At 48.8% G+C, this 21445-nt stretch overlaps 1 protein-coding gene across 1 annotated transcript in view; it reads left to right on the top strand.

Moving 5' to 3' along the window:
- Positions 1-21445, top strand: part of ABAT (4-aminobutyrate aminotransferase) — an 87548-nt gene that overhangs the window by 60557 nt on the left and 5546 nt on the right. The window contains exons 6-14 of the mRNA XM_081255670.1: positions 1081-1130; positions 8510-8590; positions 9203-9295; positions 9789-9851; positions 12271-12334; positions 12814-12962; positions 16791-16928; positions 17745-17912; positions 19391-19537. Coding sequence (XP_081111796.1) covers positions 1081-1130; positions 8510-8590; positions 9203-9295; positions 9789-9851; positions 12271-12334; positions 12814-12962; positions 16791-16928; positions 17745-17912; positions 19391-19537 — 953 coding nt within the window. The remainder of the gene's footprint in view (positions 1-1080; positions 1131-8509; positions 8591-9202; positions 9296-9788; positions 9852-12270; positions 12335-12813; positions 12963-16790; positions 16929-17744; positions 17913-19390; positions 19538-21445) is intronic.

The raw sequence follows: 21445 nt of genomic DNA, 5'->3' as shown, positions 1-21445 counted from the left end.
TGAACACTTGGCATCTGCCTTTGAGGGTCTTACATCTGGTCTCCTGACTTCTGTGCCTCCTACAAACTTGGCCTTCCTGCGCAAGTTGTTGCCAGGATTAGCAATAAGGAACAGAAAGCCCCCTGCACATAGTAGATGCTCAGTAAATGGCAGTAAAGGCTCTGCAGAGCCCAGGACATCTGGCTTCAGTGCTGTGTGGGCCTGTCTTACTCTTCCCTCCTCTATGATAAAAATCTCCCATTTTATCGAGCATCTACTATGTGCAAGAGACTTTGTGTTCATTATTGCTAATCCTGGCAACAACTGACCTGCTGTTGATGGACATTAGGTTGCTTTCAAGCCTGCAGATGTTGGCGAGTCACCATGAAGATAGGTGTACACAGGTTTTTTGGTTTTTGTCTTTTTTTGCCATGCCACCTGCGGCATGTGGGATCTGAGTTCCTTGGGCAGGGATCAAACCCACATCCCCTGCAGTGGAAGCACAGAGTCTTAACCACTGGACCCCCAGGGAAGTCCCTACATGGGTTTTTATTCACGTGTAGGATAAATTCGTAGAAGAGCAATTTTGTGGAATCAAAGGGCATCCTCGGCCTTGTCGCTGGGTGGCAGGCCCAGGCTGGACATGAGCAAATGTGTGCAGGCAGCACCGGTTGTGCTGGTCGCAGAGTGCAGCCAGCATCCTTCCCTCCCCCAGTCCCTGACCGAATGCCTGTTGAGATTTGACTCAAGCAGTGGACACCGGCGGGGAAGGCAAGGACCACGTTTGCAATTCATCACACAGGCCTGGGGAACCCTCCCAACCCTGGTCCCGAGTTAGCTTTAACCTTCATTCACTGTCCGTCTAGTCCAGTGTGTCTCCCACCTGAACATCAGAGTCATCCAGAGAACTAGTGGAAGATCTGGGGGCCTCACCCTGAGTGACTCTGAGTCAGGGGAATCTGGGCTGGGTCCCAGGTATGGGCCTTTGTGTGTAAAGAGAGTTGCAGGGTTGGAAGGGAAGGGAGGGGGCAGGCAATGGCGGGAGGGGCATGGGACCCCCAGATCCGATGCTGGTCTCTAACCATATCTTCCTCTCCCCAGGTTACAACCATCCTGCTCTCATGAAACTCATCCAACAGCCTCAAAATGTGGTGAGTCCCCGGGTTATGCAGCGTTCACAGAGATTCAGAGGATCACTGGGGCAGCCTTTGGAAATAGTCCAACCATTCAGTCATCCCTTAAATATTTATTGAGCACATACTATGCGCTAAGTGCTTGGTACGCCTTGGGTGAGCACAAACACAATGCCCTGCTCCCATGGAGGCAGCCAGTTAGCCACACACATAAGTAGAGAATTGCAAACATACTAAGTGCTACAGACCGAGGCAGTCAGTGCTCTGTGGGCATAAAACAGTGACAGTGGTAATAATGAACAACAGTTACGAGCATAATATGTGTAAACACTGTGGCTGGCACTTCACAGATTGAACACTGGCAAGTCTACGAGGCAGCTACTGTTGTTATCCCTGTTTTACAGAGGAGGGAACTGAGGCACGGAGAGGTTAAGTATTTGTCCAAGGTCACACAGCTAGAGGAGGTGCTGGGAATAAAACCCACGGGAGCTGGGCTTTTTGGGGATGGAGGAGCCGGGGGTCAGGGAAGAGTGGTCCCTGTAGGGAGAGGAGGGTGGGAGGGAGAGGAGCAGAGACCTTCAGGAGCAAAAGAGGACAGCGCAGCCAGAGCAGAGAGGGCCAGGAAGGATCCACGTATGACTGGAGTGGCAGGCAGGGGGCAGGTGACACACAGTTTCTCATCCTCGGCACTGTCAACATTCGGAGCCAGATTCTCCTCTGTGGTGGGCGCCGTTGATGACTGCTGACACTGGCTGTAACACAGACACACGGTGACATGCATACATGCTGAGTGTACTGCTGAATGAATTTTCCCTTGTAACCAAGTGTTTCTCAACTTTCTTTTTTCAATTATCACTCCCTTAAGGAGCCTTTTTAGACGTTAGTTTCCTGTTGCTGCCGTCACAAACTACCGCCAGCCTAGGGGTTTAAAACAACACGCATTTATGGTTTCACAGATCTTGTGGGTCCGGAGTCTGGCCGGCTCAGCTGAATGCTCTGCTTTGGGGCTCACGAAGCTGAGGTCGGCTCTTAGCTGCAAGCTCTGGGGGGAGGATCCGCTTTGGGGCTCGGGCAGGTCGTTGGCAGAGTTTGTTTCACGTGGTCCTTCCATCGTCAAGCCAGCAACGGCTGGTCCAATCCCTCTCTCTGCTGCTGCCCTTAGCAAAGGGCTTGTATGGTTGCACTAAGCTCATCCAGAAAATCCAGAACAGTCTCCTTTCTGAACTGAATAAGAAGCTTAATTACACCTGCAAAGTTCCCTCTGCCATGTGATACTGGGTTGACCAAAAAGTTCATTGTGATTTTCCCAGAAAAAAGCCGAAGGAACTTTTTGGCCAAACCAATATATTCACAGTCCCGGGGATGGAATGAGGGTTGGGACATCTTCTTGGGGCATCTTCATAACTGTGCCTACAACACACCTATGGTGTGTGGTATACATGTATACGGTGTGGTACATACGTAGATAATAAGCACCATAGAGATGTCTGTGCTTTCTATATCACAAGGGTAAGATGATTTTCACCCCCACTGAATTCAACATGCCCTGACCCAGGTCCTATTCCCCCAGACCAAATTAGGCCGACCACTCCCCTTAACTTCTTTTTTTTTTTTCGGTACGCGGGCCTCTCACTGCCGTGGCCTCTCCTGTTGCGGAGCACAGGCTCTGGACACACAGGCCCAGCGGCCATGGCTCACGGGCCCAGCTGCTCCGCAGCACGTAGGATCCTCCCAGACCGGGGCACGAACCCGTGTCCACCGCATTGTCAGGCGGACTCTCAACCACTGCGCCACCAGGGAAGCCCTCCCCTTAACTTCTAACAGCACATAAGTAGAATTGTACTGGGTGTGCTCTTTATCACGTCTGGGTTATTTCACTCAAAATCCATCTGAAGATGCATCCTTGGTAGCCGCAGAGGATCCATCCTCCTGGCTCTAATCATTCCACTGTGTGAACACACTGCAATTAACATCCTACCTACCGCTGATGAGCATCTGGGTCGCTTCCTACTGTGAACCTTCCAGTGTGTCTTTTGATGGCACATTCACACGTCCCATGATACAAGGCCAGTCCGTCTCTGGCCATGGTGAGCGCACACAGTTGGCCTCAGCAGATCTCGCCAGACAGTTTTCCAAACTGGGCGTGGGAAATCTTCTCCCTCCAGCAGTGTGAGAGCACCAGCCACTCCCCGCCCTCCCGGGCACTGCCTGTCATTGGGGCTTTCATTTTTCTCAGGTGTGACATACGTGTCCACACATGACAAAGAGTGTGATTCCTAAAAGGAAATCAAAGAAAAGCAGGGGGACTGAGAGCCCGACCGTGTCAGGAACCGACTCTCCAGGCTTAAACGTTTTCCCATGAATCTGAACAACAGAAGATAATAGGAAAGAACTCAGGTCCTCTTTACCTGTGGGTGTGCCTGCCTGGGAGGGGCCTGGACATGGTTCTCACCTCCAATTAGTTGACAAGTCTAGGGGCTGCTCCAGCAGAAGCCGTGTCCTCCGGAGGGTGTCTGGCGAGGCCCGTTGGTGGCTCCATGCGTGTTTACATTCAGAGCCCCGCTTTGTTTCGAAACGTTCTGCGGATCCCAGATGCCTCAGCAGTTGGTGCTAAAAAACTGTGTCAACAAACACACCAGACACATTTGCAGTGTCAGCTGCCTCCGGAGGCACAGTCGCCCAGCAGCACGTGACTTCCAGGCCCAGAGATTCTGATTTCGGGGGATGACCTGCCCCCACCCATCCCTGCCCGGAACCTGGACCTGGATGCCACCCCCCATCTTCCCTTCCCCCACCCAGTCCGGGGCCTGTCCCGGCTCTGCCCCCAACTTCCACTTGGGGTTTCCTCAACAGCCCCTCTTCATCACTCCCTCCCACCTCCACGTCCATTCTCACCTCCTCCAAACTACCCTCCAAGCTGCGCTGTGCCTGGAACCCTCTCCTGGTACCTACTGCCTTCAGGATGCATCCCAGCTCCTCCACTGCAAGTGTAAAGCCCTTTGTGATCTGGCTTCTGCTTCTTCAGCCTCATTTCTTGACATCTGTTTGCTTACTGATGGAAGGAGTGCCTACTATGTGCTGGGCACTGTCCTTGGTGCTGGATTTGATGGCGAGATCACAGTCTAGATTACAGTCCAGAACAGTCTAGACCACAGTCTGGATCACAGATTAGATCCATCTAGATCACTATCTAGACCGTAGTCTAGTTCATTGTCTAGATCACAGTCTGTGCTGACGTCCCGCAGAGGGCACGGTGACCGGCACAGCCTTAGAGAAGTGACAGCTGTGACCGCCACAAGCTCAGCAGAGTATATCTGGGGCGTCAGACCAGACGACCGGTGATTGACGTCTTGGGTCTTCCAAACTCAGCGGGAAATGCGCTCAGCTGGTGGTCAAGGTATTTTACCTGTCCTGGGCAGGCTCCTGCCAAGTCATTGAAGTTCTGAGAAGGGCTTATCAACCCTTTTGTACCCCAAACACATCATCCATTATTCATGTGCCGTGTCACCTGGATCCAATATCTGGGTTCCAGTTAGAACTTCTTATGTCACCAGGACCATCTCATTACATTGCCCACAGGTTATACAATAATTATTGGGCATTGCGCATGCCCAGTCAGTGCAATGTGTGATGAGTGCCGACTGACATCCGTGGCACCTTGGCTAGGCTGGCTGGAGGGCAGCTGGCCTGGTCAGCTAAGACATCAGTGTGACCTCCAGGCCTTTCCACCTGAGTGATTCTGTCCTTCAAGACTGAGCTCCTGCCTCATCTGTATGTTGTGTTTTCCCACTGGCTCCTTCTGAGGACCCAAGAAGGGATCCTCATTTTTGCAAATGAGGACTCTAAGGACCAGAGAGGTTAAGTGACTTGCCTCAGGTTGCACAGCCACTTAAACCAAAGCTCATTCTCTTCCCGCTACAGCAGGTCTGATGGCGAGGATTCTAGAAACCTGTCCTCAATTGATTCTGCTACCCAAAGTCCCAGGAATCTTCTGTTCTTCATGAATATCATGCTTTGCCAAACAGGAATACCACCTCCACATCTTCCCTGGGCCCAGATAGGCAGTCACGCTGCCAGCCCGGCCATCCCCTCTGTGAGCCGCTTCCCCCACTGCCAGTGATGGCAGTTCGCCTCCACCCTGCTCTCGTGCTATGCTTGATTTCTTTGGAGCCCCATTAATACCTCGAAGCCAAAACAAAAGGCCCCTCGGCAGCCCCCACAGGCCACCCAAGGTCTCTGGGCTGTGCCAAGTAAATTCGTGTCCAGCACTGACATTTTCGGGTGGAGGCTGCTTGCGGCGTCTGGCAGAGGGTGGGATGTGAGGTCAGCAAACCTGGGCTTGAGTCGTGGTGCTGCCCCTTCCTGTGTGACTTGGGGCAGGTTGCTTGACCTCTCTGGGCCTCCGTTTCCCCAGCTCTACAATGAAAACGGTTCACTCCCTCCACCGCTTATCCTAGACCCACCCGGCTGGTCACAAAGAAGAAGAGGCAACAGAGGTATGAGCCTGCCACAAACTCTAGTGGGCCACGCCAAATCCCAATGCCACCAGGAGGATGAGTGCTGGGGCCTCCCTATCCTTGGGTTTCCTCCGATGGGGTGATGCCACCATTTGGATTTGCACTGAGTTTATTACACGATTGAGTCCAAGAGAGAGAGGGGTGCCTGAGAAGTTCCCAAATCCCAGGCTCAATCAAACCTTCCATACTTTTTAATTCATTGTTTTTATTTTTATTATTTATTTATTTATTTGGCTGTGCCTCTCGGCTTGCTGGATCTTAGTTCCCTGACCAGGGATTGAACCTGCACCCTTGGCAGTGAAAGCGCCGAGTCCTAACCACTGGACCGCCAGGGAATTCCAGACTCAGTGTTTTTATTTTTGACTAATTTCAGATTTACAAGTTGTAAAGATAGTTCCCATCTACCTTTTACCCAGTTTGCCCCAATGTTAACACCTCACCTCTCTACCGTACCCTTGTCAAAACTAAGAAATTAACGTTGGTGCATTACCTATTACAGACTTTATTCAGATTTCCCCAGTTTTTCCACTAGTGTCCATTATTTTGGTCCCCAGAATCCAATCCAGTATGATGCATTGCATTTAGTACAATCCCTTTCTATTACTCAAATCCACTTCCTGATGACCTCATTGCTTATCCATTGAGCAGATCCCTCCCAGACTCTTCCCAAGCCTTCCAGGGGGCACTGGCTAGACCTGGAGGGACTGGACCACTCTATTCTTATCCCCATTTGCATTTCCATTTGTGTCTTTTCCATAATGGTGGACACGTGTCATCATTATACATTTATCAAAACCCATAGAAGGTACAACACTCAGTGAACCCTAAAGTAAAATTGTAACATTCTTTTTACATGCCATTTTTCTGGCAATACAACATCACCTTCAGTTAATGTGCCTTCGTTTACTTAACCTAATGTTGGGATTTAGAGTGGTTCTCTTTTTTGTTGTAAATAACACTCCCTCCTTTCCTGGGTATCAGAAGTGAGTGTCTGTTTAGCATCAGGTTTGCACTGTTGATTTCCTTACAGAGGTAAATCCTCTGGACGCACATCTATCAAAATGGTGCGGTGGGAGGGTGGCGGGGGGGGGTCTAAAACTGCTTTTTCATATGCAGCTCATTCATTTATTAACCAGCTCCCTCATCAGATTGCTCTCCTAAGGCTTATTCTATTTAGAAATTGCAGAGCTACTGAAGCCTCTTCTTTTACCCCATTTTTTTTTTAATTAAAGTGTAATTCACATGCGGTCAAATCCATCCTTTGCAGGTACAGTTCTGTGGGTTTCAACAAATGCATAATCTGGGAATTCCCTGGTGGTCCAGTGGTTAGGACTCCACGCTTCCACTGCAGGGGGCACAGGTTTGATCCCTGCTCGGGGAACTAAGATCCCACAAGTCACGTGGTGCAGCCAAAAAATAAATAAATAAAAAAATTTTTAATTTAAAAAATGCATAATTGTACAGCCACTGTCAAAACCCGGACATTTGCACACCCATGTTCATACTGTTCACAGTAGCCCAAAGGTGGAAGCAACCTAAGTGTCCATCAGCAGATGAGCAGATACAGGAAATGTGGCATATCCATACAGTGGAGTATTATTCAGCCTTAAAAAGGAAAGGAGAAAAAATAAAAGGAAAGAAACTCTGCCGTATGCTGTAACATGGATGAACCTAGAGGACGTTATGCTAAATGAAATAAGCCAGTCGCAAAAGGACACATAATATTTGATTCCACTTATTTGAGGTGGCTAGCGTCCTCAAAATCAGAGACAGGAAGTAGAATGCTGGTGGCCAGGGGCTGGGGGGAGGAGAGAATGGGGAGTCAGTGTTTAGTGGGGGCAGAGCTCCAGTTTTGTAAGATGAAGGAGTTCTGGAGATGGATAGTGATGATGGTTGCATAACAATATGAATATTCTTAACATTACTGAGAACGATATGCTTAGAAATGACTAAGATGGTAAATTTTATGTTACTTGTTTTTTAACCAAAATCCAAAAAAATCCAGACACAAACCGTTCATCTCCCCAGACATTCCTCTGAGCCCATAGGTAGTCGATCGCACCCCAGCCCCTGACAGCCATGAGCTGTTTTCTGTCCCAATAGTTCTGCCTTTTCCAGAATGTCGTAGGAATGGAGCCCTGCAGTGGGTGACCCTTTGATTCCAGCTTCTTTCACTCGGCATCGTGACTTTGAGATTCTCCCGTGTTGTTAAGTGTGTGGGTAGATTGTTCCATTTCATTGCTGAGCAGTGTTCCATGGTGTGCATATACCACAGTCTATTTATCGTTTCCCCAGTGGAAGGACATTTGGGCTGCTTCCATTTCTTGGCAACTGAAGATAAAAGACACAACAAGCCTTCATATCCATTCACATCTTTGTCTGACATATGCTGTCATTTTTCTCTTAGGTAAATACCTCAGAGCGAACTGCTGGGTCATAGGGTGTGTGTCTGTTTAACATTATAGGAAACTGCCAACCTGTTTTCCAAAGTGGCTGCACCATGTTACATCCCCACCAGCCATGAATGAGAATTCTCACCAGTAATTGTTATTGTCCATTTTTTGTTTTTCAATCATTCTGATTTTTTTTTTAAGATTACAGATTCAGAGGGAGGTGCAAAAAATAGTACAAAGAGGTCCCGTGTCTTTTCCATCCAGTTTCCCCCAATGGTAGCATCTTACCTAGTGATAGTGCAATATCCCAACCAAGAAATTGACTCTTTATTTTAAACCCAGAGCAATCCTAGTGGATTTCTCTAAAAACGCAGGGAAGTCTATCATTCCCCACAGCGTGGAACACATCCGCTCTGAAAAGCATCGCTGGTGGGTGGGAGCTGGGTCAGGTGGAGAAGTCACTGCTGGTCTCCTGCCTTTTTTGCAGAGCACATTCGTCAACAGACCTGCCCTTGGAATCTTTCCTCCTGAGAACTTTGTGGAGAAGCTCCGGGAGTCCCTGCTCTCAGTGAGTCCGTGGGGACAGCTTGCCACCGTGAGAACCCACCTCCGCCCTTCACCGCGCTGGCCCGCAGCTCTGATCCAGGAGGCTGGAGCAGCAGGGAAGGAAAGGACTGAGATCCATAATGATTAAGGATGGGATGTTTCTAATTCAGTCTTGCTCTTCGTGCTGTTTCTTTCATGAAGAGTCTTTTTAATTCTCCTTTGCAAGAAAAGCTGGGATCCCTTGTGTGCAGGAAAAAGGGAACCCGGGGAAGTTAGTATTGATCCCACGTCAGGGCCTTTGCCTGTGCCCGTCAGTCCTCCTTTGGGTTTCAGTTGCTACAAGGATTAGAGTCCTTCAGAACCCCGAATTCCCACCTGTAAAATGTGGGTGTCTCCGGGCAGAGGTTGTGTGAGGAGGGATGTCTGGGCTTTTCTTCACCTTTTTTACTCTCTGGCCTCCAGCCTGGGGCCTTGTGGGGCCTCTCGTCCACCCTCCCAATCAGACTGCTTCTGGGACTGCATCCCTGTTTCCCTCCCAGCCTCCCACAGCCTCCAGGGCCCAGTGTGCAGCCCCTGCAGAGGCCCCACTCCAGCTGGGGAGGTGGGGAGCCCACAGCTGTTTCCCTCCCCACAGGTGGCTCCTAAAGGGATGTCCCAGCTCATCACGATGGCCTGCGGTTCCTGCTCCAACGAAAACGCCTTCAAGACCATCTTCATGTGGTACCGGGTGAGGTTTGGGGCTTGTATGCATGCAACGTGCACACACACACACACACACACACACAGGCCCCCCAGCCCCCAGCCACACACTCAGCCCTTGTCTGACTGTTCATCCCAGCTGGCTGGAGTATTGGACATCAGTGGCCATGGTCGAAATCCAGGGAGGGCCATTGCCTGGACCGAGTTTTCCAAACATCCTGGCAGTGTGTAGTGTAAAACCTCCCCAGTGTCATTATACTGTGTTACCTGAAATAACATACCATCTCACAGATCTTCATTGTTGCCAATAGAATAGTAAAGCAACTTATTCATCCATCTATTTATTTCATCACAAGGACAATGAATGGTCTCATGCTTCTGTCCGTACGTGTAACGTCGACGTATATGATCAGCTCTTGAGAAAGCATCCCCTCGTTGACTAGATGTTGGTTTGGGTGGAAAGTGGGAGCCCTTCCTGCCCCAAAGTGTCTCTGAGAGTTTGTTCTGTTCCGTTTTATCAGAGCAAGGAAAGGGGCCAATCGGGTTTCTCCAAAGAGGAGCTGGAGACGTGCATGATCAACCAGGTGAGCCCAGCATCCCCTCCGCCTCATGTGTGGGGCCCTGTCCTCCTCAAGTAGAAGGTGTCTTAGTTAGCCTGGGCTGCCATAACAAAAACCCTAGACAGGGTGGCCTAAGCACCAGATGTGTATGATGTATTTTCTCACAGTTCTGGAGGCTGGAAGTCCAAGGTCAAGGTGCTGGCCAATCCAGTTTCCCAGGGCAGGCTCTCTTCCTGGCTTGGGGATGGCCACCTTCTCACTGTGTCCTCCATCTATCTCAGGGAGAGGGAGCAGACTCTCTGTTGTCCATTCCTATAAGGGCACTAATCCCATCACAGGGCTCCAACCGCATGACCTCGTCCAACCCTAAGTACCACCCAAAGACCCCATGTTCAGATACTATTACACTGGGGGTTAGGGCTTCAATATATGAATTTGAGGGGGACTTAAACATTCAGTCCACAACAAGGGCTCCCCAAGCATTCCAACCCCCTAGTCCATTCCCTTGGTTTCAAGGCCGGCCAAGTGGAACTCTTCGGACTAGCACTCATCAGTTTCCCAGGACAGCTGCCTGTATTTGACCCGTCTAAAGTGGCATTTCATGTATTCTCTAGAATAATCCAAAATGTCAACACAAATGTATGTGCGAGAGTGTTAACCCGTTGGTGTTTAGATTGGCCACCACCTGTATATCCAGTAATGGGGAAAGATGGATTAAGTGTAGGGGTTCCAAGTGGAACCCCAGCAGTTCAGGGAGGCACCAAGGGGGCCACTGTTGGGGTACAACAGTCGGGGGTGCATGGGGAAGACCAAGTAAGGCTCCAAGCTTCCCAGCCAGCTTCAACCAGAGCAGGCCAGTCCTTCCCCTAATTCCCACTATGACTGAGGCAGAAGTATACACCGCTTAAAAAAAGGTGGGGGGGGGGGGCGGGTGTTTGCAGATCAAGAGCCACTGAACTCAGTTACCCACTGTGTCCAAACACAAAGTTCTGCAGCCAGAATAATCACAAAGGGTTTCTCTTGGCCTGGAGACGTGTGCTATAATTTAGTGAAAACAGTGGGATGTAAAGTGTATAGACACTGTGCTCTCAACCATGTAAATCAGCATAGGGGCCACCTCAGAGATATTGGGTGTTCGGTTCCAGATCACCTCGATAAAGCAAATATCACAATAAAGCGAGTCACATGACTTTTTTTAGTTTCTCAGTGCATCGAAAAGTTATGCTTATACTCTACTGTAGTCCATTAAATGTGCAATAGCCTTACGTCTTAAAAAAAATGTACACACGTTAATTCAAAAATACTTCATTGCTGAAAAATGCTAACCATCATCTGAGCCTTCAGGGAGTTGTAGTGGTAACATCACAGATCACTGATCACAGGTCACCATGACAAGCAGAATAATAACCCAAAAGTCGCAAATATCGTGAGAAATACCAAAATGTGACACAGAGACACGAAGTGAGCAAATGCTGCTGGAAAATGGCTCCAGTAGACTTGTTCCATGCGGTGTTGCCACAAACCTTCAATTTGTAAAAACGCAACATCTGTGAAGTGCAGTAAAACAAGTTACGCCCTATATATCACATTTGGAGACTAACAAAGGAAAATGACAAGAAGGCATTCTGGGATTTGTGGGAAGAGGTCTTGGAGCTTTTCCCGGGGGTCTCAGGGACCCAGTGGAGATCAGCCAGCCTGAGAAAATGCCGTACAACCTCCCAGAGACTCAGGGGCCCCCAAGGTGGCCTCTGCCATGTCCCCAGTGGCTCCTGAGTCACTGGAGGCAGGTCTGATTCCCTTGCCAGCTGGAGGGTCAGAAGGCAGTGCTGCTGTGCCATTCGCTTGGGGCTGGGAGAAGAGTGGGGTTCATGAGTCCCTCCTGAGCTCAGGGGCAGCCCCGTGGGGAGAGGGAAAGCTGGGGGTCCCACCCTCCCACTCTGGCCCAGCAGACCTCGTCCAAAGCCTGGGCATGTCCTGTGAGGGGCCCAGCTCAACCTCAGGTCACAGGAGGCAGGTACCACCACCAGCACCTGGGCCATCTGTGGGCTGTGGGAGCAGTCGGGGGGGCAGGGGGACCGAGGCAGGGGAGTTTGAAGAGCCTGCGGACGCCTGCCAGTGATGGATAGGAGAAAGGTGGGTGGTGAGGGCCCAGGGCCAGCATGCTCGCCCACCTTCAGGCTTGACCGAGAAAAATGGGCCCACGTGGTGCAGAACTTGTGAGAAGACAGAGGTTCAGATATCTATTTCATGAAATCTCTTGATAAAAAACAAACAGAAAACACCACGTGTGGGCTGGATACAGACCTCTGGAGTCCAGTTTGTAACTTCTGCCTGAGAGGGGATCCTGGTTCTCCTGAGACTTTCGTACTCCTCGAGGTTCGTGGGGGCCACCATGTAGGTCCCCAGCTCACAACCCTGACTGATGGCTGTTTCTTGGTTTCAGGCCCCCGGGTGCCCCGACTACAGCATCCTCTCCTTCATGGGTGCCTTCCATGGGAGGACCATGGGTAAGGAGGGCCGTGAGATCCCAAGGTGGCAGGTAGAGTAATAATAACAGCAACAACAATAGCGACGGCTGCCTCTGATCTGGCACTGGCGGCTTCCACGTATTGTCTCACCGATTGCATACCGTTCCCTGGAGACTGGGGATGGCTGTTGCCACTTTGCAGATGTGGAAACTGAGGCTCGGCAAGGGAAGGAACATTCCAAGGCCATGCAGTGGCAGAGCTAGGATTTGAATCCTTGTCTCTCTTCCTTCAAAGTCTGTGTTAGTCTGTGATAGATCAGAAAGCAAAGGCACACACACACACACACACACACACACATGCACAGATTAAGACACATGGGTGCCACTTCAGCTTCAGATGTTCCCAGAACTGGGGTTCTGCAGGCACCGGGCCTCCCTGGGCTGCCCCATCTCCTGCTCAGAGACGGTCCATCCTCCTTCCCTGAGCCAACCTCTGCTCTTCTGTTGTGCTGGGCTTAGGTTGCTTAGCGACCACGCACTCCAAAGCTATTCACAAGATCGACATCCCTTCCTTCGACTGGCCCATTGCACCATTCCCACGGCTGAAGTATCCTCTGGAAGAGTTTGTGAAGGAGAACCAACAAGAAGAGGCCCGTTGTCTAGAAGAGGTAACCCCCAGGTCCTCCCCTCACCTCCCCCTCAACCCCTCACCCCAAGACAGCCCCGGGGAAGAGGAACACACAAAGAGTCTATCCAGGGACCCGCGTGGCGCTCCCTGGGTGGGACGGGGGGATGGGGGCGCTTCGTGTCCCGATGTTCCATGTTAGGAAAGGTACTGAGACATTGATTTTGCCACCCAGCCTCCATCACCCCGCTTCTGGTACCAACTTCTGTATCGTGAGTTTCTTTGGGGACAAGCTTCATTGACTCTGGAGTAGGAGAAAATGAACAGATGGAAAGAATACAGGGCAGCTCATAGGAAAAACAATTCCATGGGATCCTGTAGTCCACTGTGTGTCAATCTTCTCCAGAATCCTGGGGCTTTTTTGGGAGCCCTGGAGGTTGCAGTGGGGGTGGCGAGGGACTAAGGATGGGCAACCCTGGTCCCCGTGCCTCCGCTTCAACCAGAACAGCCCCCCTTTGATCTGTCCCATATATTGGGGTTCCATGTAAGACATTGGAAGGATTCTTTTTTTTAGGGTGGGGGGTGGCGGGGAATGGCTGTCACTCTTCAGATTTGGATCTGAGCTCAAATAAGGCTGGTTTGCCTCTTAAGCTCATCATTCTTTTTAATTAATAGTTAACACCTACTAGGTGTAAATCAAGGTGCTAGGCGCTGGGTACTTAGTGGTAAATAAGAGACAAGGTGATGCAGTCCAAGCAAAATAAGGCAAGCTAAAAGTCACTACAGCTTTTCTAGTAACTACATTTTTTAAAAGTAAAAATAATTGGGTGAAATTAAATTTAATAACATTTTATTGAACCCAGTGTATCGAAAATATTGTCATGTCATTAATATTTAAAAATTATTGATGACATGTTTTTATATTCTTTTTTTCGTGTTAGATCTTTGAAACACTGTGTATTTTACACATAGAGCACATCTCAGTTTGGACCAGCTACATTCCAAGAGCTTGATAGCCACATGTCTTTCCTGCATCCTACCAGATAGTATAGGGTAGTCAGAAACACAGCACTGGACAAATAAGCAAGAAAATAGCCATATGATGACAAATTGCAAATGACACTCTGATTGCAAAGAAAAGCATCTTAGAGCTTCCTTGGGGCAACTGGTCAGACTGAGGCTAAAATTGCATCATCCAAATAGAAGGTTTTTCCTTAATTCTGAATAACAGAGAAAGATTGTACTTGTTACTCTATCCAGGTGTATGGTTTGGATTTTTCAATTATGTGTTAATTATTAAATTATTAATAAAGTATCACAATTTTTTTTATTTTTTATAAATTTATTTATTTTTATCTTTGGCTGCATTGGGTCTTCATTGCTGCACGCGGGCTTTCTTTAGTTGCGGTGAGCTGGGGTTACTCTTCGTCGCGGTGCATGGGCTTCTCATTGCGGTGGCTTCTCTTGTTGTGGAGCGCAGGCTCTAGGTGCGCAGGCTCAGTAGTTGTGGCACACGGGCTTAGTTGCTCCGCGGCATGTGGGATCTTCCCAGACCAGGCGTCGAGCCCGTGTCCCTTGCATTGGCAGGCGGATTCTTAACCACTGCACCACCAGGGAAGCCCCAAGTATCACAATTATTAGTCTTTAATTATCTGTAAGAAGATGCCCATTTTAGAGCAAGAGTTCAAGAAATATAACCTCTTGGGGAAAATAAGATGCTTTTCTCACTGTTAACAGTTAAAATTTTTTTTCTTATAATGACCTATAATAGAGGAGAATCTGAAAAAGAATATGTGTGTTTGTGTGTGTGTGTGTGTGTGTGTGTGTGTGTGTAACTGAGTCACTTTGCTGTACACCAGAAACTAACACACTGTAAATTAACTATACTTCAATTTAAAAAAATAGTTTAAAAAAAGTTAAATTTTTATTTTTAGTTTTTGGCTGCATTGGGTCTTCGTTGCTGCACGCGGGCTTTTCTCTAGTTGTGGCGAGCAGGGGCCACTCTTTTCTGTGGTGCGTGGGCTTCTCATTGCGGTGGCAAAGTGATTCAGTCATATATATATGTATGTATATATATGTGTATATATATTCTTTTTCAGATTCTTTTCTATTATGGATTATTACAAGATATTGAATATAGTTTTCTGTGCTATACAGTAGGACCTTGTTGGTTATCTGTTTTATATATAGTAGCGTGTATCTGCTAATGCCAAACTCCTAATTTATCCCTCCCTCCCCACACTTTCCCGTAAGTTTGTTTTCTATGTCTGTGAGTCTGATTCTGTTTTGTAAATAAGTTCACCTGTATTTATTTTTCTTTTTTTTTTTGGCTGCACCACGTGGCATGCGGGATCTTAGTTCCCCGACCAGGGATCAAACCCATGCCCCCTGCAGTAGAAGTGCAGAGTCTTAACCACTGGACCACCAGGGAAGTCCCTGTATGATTTTTTAGATTCCACATATAAGCGATATCATATGAAATTTGTTTTTTTCTGTCTGGCTTACTTCACTTAGTATGATAATCTCTAGGTCCATGTACGTCACTGCAAATGGCATTATTTCATTCTTTTTTATGGCTAAATAATATTCCATTGTATATTTATATCACATCTTCTTTATCCATTCATCTGTCAATGGACATTTAGGTTGCTTCCACCTCTTGGCTATTGTAAATATTGCTGCTATAAACATAGGGGTGCATGTATCTTTCAAATTAGAGTTTTCTCTGGATATATGCCCAGGAGTGGGATTGCTGGATCATATGGTAACTCTATTTTTACTTTGTTAACCTCCATACTGTTCTCCATAGTGGCTGCACTAATTTATATTCCCACCAACAGTGTAGGAGGGTTCCCTTTTCTCCACACGCTCTCCAGCATTTGTTATTTGTAGACTTTTTCTTTCTTTTTTTTTTTTTTTTTTTTTTTTTTTTGCGGTACACGGGCCTCTCACCGCTGCGGCCCCTCCCGCCGTGGAGCACAGGCTCCAGACGCGCAGGCCCAGCGGCCACAGCCCACCGGCCCAGCCACTCCGCGGCACGCGGGACCCCCCCGGACCAGGGCACGAACCCGGGTCCCCTGCATCGGCAGGCGGACTCCCAACCACTGCGCCACCAGGGAAGCCCTGTAGACTTTTTAATGATGGCCATTCTGACTGGTGTGAGGTGATACCTCATTGTAGTTTTGATTTGCATTTCCCTAATAATTAGTGATGTTGAGCATCTTTTCATGTGTCTGTTGGCCATCTGTATGTCTTCTTTGGAGAAATGTCTGTTAGGTTTTCTGCCCATTTTTTGATTGGGTTGTTTGTTTTTTTGTTATTGAGTTGTACGAGCTGTTTGTATATTTTGGAAATTAAGTCCTTATCAGTCGCATCGTCTGCAAATATTTTCTTCCAGTCTGTAGGTTGTCTTTTCCTTTTGTTTATGGTTTACTTTGCTGTGCAAAAGCTTATAAGTTTGATTAGGTCCCATTTGTTTATTTTTGCTTTTATTTCTATTGCCTTGGGAGACTGATCTAAGAAAACATTGCTACAGTTTATGTCAGAGAATGTTCTGCCTATGTTCTCTCCTAGGAGTTTTATAGTGCTGTGTCTTATATTGAATATTTAAGTCTTTAAGCCATTTTGAGTTTATTTTGTGTATGGTGTGAGGGTGTGTTCTAACTTCATTGATTTACATGCAGCTGTCCAGCTTTCCCAGCACCACTTGCTGAAGAGACTGTCTTTTCTCCATTGTGTATTCTATGTAATGATAAGACACTACGACATTTTCAACTTAAATTCCAGGGGTCCACAGCACCCCACATGCCCGTCCTCTGAGGCTGCCCAAGAGCCTCCACGAGTCCTTGTCATGTCCCCCTTTGGAATCCAGGTGGAGGACCTGATCGTGAAATACCGGAAGAAGAAGAAGACGGTGGCCGGGATCATAGTGGAGCCCATCCAGTCTGAAGGTGGAGACAACCACGCGTCAGACGACTTCTTCCGGAAGCTGAGGGACATCTCCAGGAAGGTCAGCACACAGGGCCAGGGCTGGATGGGGCCATGGGCCATTTCCAGTTGGTTTTCCAGAGCAAAGGGTTAGCCTGGGGTCCTTGTAAACTTCCATATGTTCAGAGGCTGCCTGTCGGCCTCACGGGTAGAGAAGTTGGGGGTGAGGGCATGACAGGGGATTCTCCCCTAAAATCTTATTCCAAAGTCAGTCTCCAACTTGCCGTCTTAGTCGGGGACATTCCCAATCAAGAGAACATCCTGGGGAAAGCCTCAGCCTCCTCCCTTTTCTTTCTAAGGATCCCACCTCATCTTTCAGCCCATTGTGGTCCACACTGAACAGAAGCCAAATGAACAAACTTCATGTTAATATCATGTCTATTTTAATGTGTCTTGCACATATAACTGGCCTGTCCAATCAGTCAGTTCACGGATAAAGGTGACATGACATGAGTTGATTTAAACACAAATGCTAAGTAAATAATAGTCCGGGTGATGAGCAGAGCTGGCAAACACTACACCAGAAGTTTGGGAAATGGGGCTGCCTTACAGTTGGGACACACTTCCTTCTGAGCAGGTCAACTTGCTCAGGGACCGAAGCCAATGGCTCAGGGAGCATTTGATGTTCCGGTTTCGTACCGGCTGAGCAGTTTGAGGCCACGTGCAGACGCAGGCCTGCTGGAACTGCCCTCCTGCAGCCTTAGTTTGGTTTTGCACAGCCCAAGAACACGGGCTTGGTTTGAGGTTCAGAAAGCAGTGGCTCTTGGGCTGGATTTGGGGGTCCGAGGAGGGCGAGTTGCGCTGGGTGTTTATTTCTCCTTTGTTCTATCTCGGCCAGCACGGCTGTGCCTTCTTGGTGGATGAGGTCCAGACTGGAGGAGGCTGCACCGGCAAGTTCTGGGCCCACGAGCACTGGGGCTTGGATGACCCAGCGGACGTGATGACCTTCAGCAAGAAGATGATGACCGGGGGCTTCTTCCACAAGGAGGAGTTGAGGCCCAACGCTGTGAGTGTCGACCCGCCCGCCCACCCCTCTCTCCTGTCCAGGGCAGGGGAGGGAGGCGGGGCAAGGGGCATCGACTTCTCATTACTGCTTCTTTCTCACCAGCAAGGAACTAAGTGAATACCTAATGTGTCACAGAAGTTTCCTAAAGCCTAGTTCTTATCAATTTAATTTAAAGCCAATGCTTACGATTACCCCAGCTCTCTCTGCAGGGCTGACTTCATAGCAGTCCATTGTCAGGCTTCTAATTTTTTGCTTTGTGCACAAGCAAAAATATTGTTATTAGCTGCTGCTGTGAATGGAGCATTTGCTCTGTGCCTGGCCCAGTTCTAAGTATTCCTCTTGTACTTTTAATCCTTACAACAGTCTAACCAAGTAGATGGTATTTTTCTCTCCCGTTTTGCTAATGAGGAATCAGGCACAGAGAGGTTAAGTAAGTTGTCTAAGGTTACACAGCCTGTTAAGTGACAAAGTCAAGATTTAAACCCAGAGCTCATACTCTAAACCATTTTACTGTACTGCCACTTGTACATATGGATTCTTGTACACACACACACATGCACACAGTCATCAAGGGCCCAGGATCGTTCCTTCCACCATTCCTGCATGTAGCTTCTACCCTCAAGGTCACCTCATGATCCATAATGGCTACTGGAGCACCGTCTCAATTTGATACAGTAGCAAGGAAAAAGGAAGGAAGGATAAAGTGGCCCCCTTCTCGTCTTTAAGCAGTCTTCCCAGAAATCCCACAACATTTCTGTTTCTACCACTTTTGACTAAGATCTGGTCACATGGCCACTCCTAGTTGCAAGATAGGCTGGGAAGTGTGTTTTAGTTGGCTGCATTGACACCCTGAAGGGGGAGTAAAGCGAGTGGTCTTTGAGGGTCAGAGTGCCACCAATCCACTCCTGACTCCAACACCTAAGGGCCATATTTTCACAGACAAATCACTCAACCTCTCAGCACCTCAGCTTCTTCCTTTATAAAATGAGGATTACAGTAATTAGGGGCCAGGAGTCTCGGTTTCCCCCGGACTAAGGGATTTCCCAGGACCTGGGCAAGTTGGCGTCCCTAATAGTACCTGCCTACAGGGTTGCTGTTACGGAGAGATTTTTTTTTTTTTTTTTTTTTTGCGGTACGCGGGCCCCTCACTGTTGTGGCCCCTCCCGACGCGGAGCACAGGCTCCGGTCGCGCAGGCTCAGCGGCCATGGTTCACGGGCCCAGCCGCTCCGCGGGACGCGGGACGAGGGACCCTCCCAGCCCGGGGAACGAACCCGCATCCCCTACATCGGCAGGCGGACCCCCCAACCACTGCGCCACCAGGGAAGCCCTGTTACGGAGAGATTTTAGTGAGACCATATGCGTTATCCTCCCAGCACTTAGTAGCTACTCGCTGGGTTAGTCTCTCTCCTCCTAAATGGGGAGAAGTGTGTCTGAGGCTGGGCCCGGAACACTTCTGATACCCCGTGTCTTGTTCCAGCCTTACCGGATCTTCAACACGTGGCTGGGGGACCCGTCCAAGAACCTGCTGCTGGCGGAGGTCATCAACATCATCAAGCGAGAGGACCTGCTGAATAACGCGGTGCACGCCGGGAAGGCCCTGCTCACGGGACTGCTGGACCTCCAGGTACTCCGCCCGGCCCCACCCCGGCCCTCCCGGCTCCCCATCCATGGCTCCCCACGGCCCCCGCGGGCAGCAGCTGAGCTCTTCAGTGTAGCACCACACCCGCTGCCCCAGCGATTCTGAATAGGCTGCGCCATTTCTGTAGGGGATGCCTTCCCACCACTCCGTGCCGACCCCGTTCCCAGTTCCTGAACTCCCGGTTTTCTGCTGACACTGAGTTCAGGCATCCCTCCTTTGAGAAACCTCCCCAGCATTCCCTGTCTCTCATTCCCACCCATGTGCCCACTATTCCCTCCTCTGGACCACCTTGTACATCCTGATCACTCCGTAGCAGTGCTCTCCAGGGGGATAGATTGCTAGCTATGCACATAACTTCAAAGGTCCTAGTACCCAAACTAAAAGTGAGAAAGAAGGAGCTGAAATTAATTTGAATAATATACTTTACTTAACCCATCATATCCAAAATATTATTTCAACATGCCACCAATATATAAAATAATTCAATATTTCTTATTCTTCTCATAATAAGTCTTTGAAATCCAGTATGTATTTTACACTTAGAGTGCATTCCAGTTTGGACTCACATTTCAACAGCTACATGTGGCCACCTCATTGGACAGTATAGCTCTTTATTATAATTATTTGTCTTTGTTATGTCTACTCCCTGCCCGACACGCTCTCCTAGATTTGGGGATGGGGGATGCTGCTGGGAGGAACCACAGTGTTTCCAGGACTGGCCAGCCCAGCCCAGGAGTTAGGAGGAGAGATGACCCTCCCCAGAGGGCTGGATACAAAGAGCCTTTCCTCCGGGAGCTTGAAGCACCCAGTCACCAGCGAGCTGAGCAGATCTACTGATGGTGATGGTGATGGTGATGATGAGGCGAGGAGGGGTGGTAGTGATAACAGCTTCCATTTACTAAGAGCCTGCTCCTGCCAAGTTCCGTAATAGAGATCTCATACACTCTTTTTTTTTTTTTTTTTGTGGTACGCGGGCCTCTCACTGTTGTGGCCTCTCCCGTTGCGGAGCACAGGCTCCGGACGCGCATGCTCAGTGGCCATGGCCCACGGACCCAGCCGCTCCGCGGCATGTGGGATCTTCCCGGACCAGGGCACGAACCCGTGTCCCCTGCATCGGCAGGCGGACTCTCAACCACTGCGCCACCAGGGAAGCCCTTCATACACTCTTAAGTCCAACGGTAACACCGTGGGTGTAGACACCACTATGATCCTTATTTTACAGATGAGGAAACTGAGGTGTAGTGGGTTATTAACTTGTCCAAAGTTACACAGCTTCCACTGGGGTTTGAACCTGATTCTTGTAGCCTTCAAAGCCCATGTTCTTTTTTTTTCTTTCCTTTTTTTTCTATTTTTTGACGGGATCTTAGTTCCCCAACTAGGGATCGAACCCAGGCCCCCAGCAATGAAAGTGCTGAGTCCTAACCACTGGACCACCAGGGAATTCCCAAGCCCATGTTCTTTGCCAGCGTTTACCTCTCTGACATGATCAAGGACATAACAATAATAATAATTATTATTTATTATTATTATTTCCATTAATTGAGAACTTGCTCTGTGCCAAGCATTGTGTTAAGTGCCTTATCTCATTTAATCCTCAGCATAGGATTGCTGCATTTAGGGGGGAAAAAAAGCAGGTCCCCCCTGCAGTTAAGTTTAAATTTCACAAGTCTGAAGCTCAGGAGGGAAGGGCGGACACTGGACTTGGTTCCAGTCACGGGGCAGAGGCAGGAGCTTCAGGGACCACCGTCTTCCTCTCCCAGGTAGGGATGCCAGATTTAGCAAATTACAATACAGGACACCCGGTTAAATTTAAAAGTTGGCAACTAATTTTTTTTTTTAGCATAAGTATATCCCATGCAATGTTTGGGACATATTTATACTAAAAGAATTAGA

This window comes from Mesoplodon bidens (assembly GCF_964165515.1).
Source record: "Mesoplodon bidens genome assembly, chromosome: 15".
NCBI classification, from domain to species: domain Eukaryota; kingdom Metazoa; phylum Chordata; class Mammalia; order Artiodactyla; family Ziphiidae; genus Mesoplodon; species Mesoplodon bidens.
The sequence above is the reverse complement of the archived record's forward strand: the minus strand, read 5'-3'. Positions and strand labels throughout refer to the sequence as shown.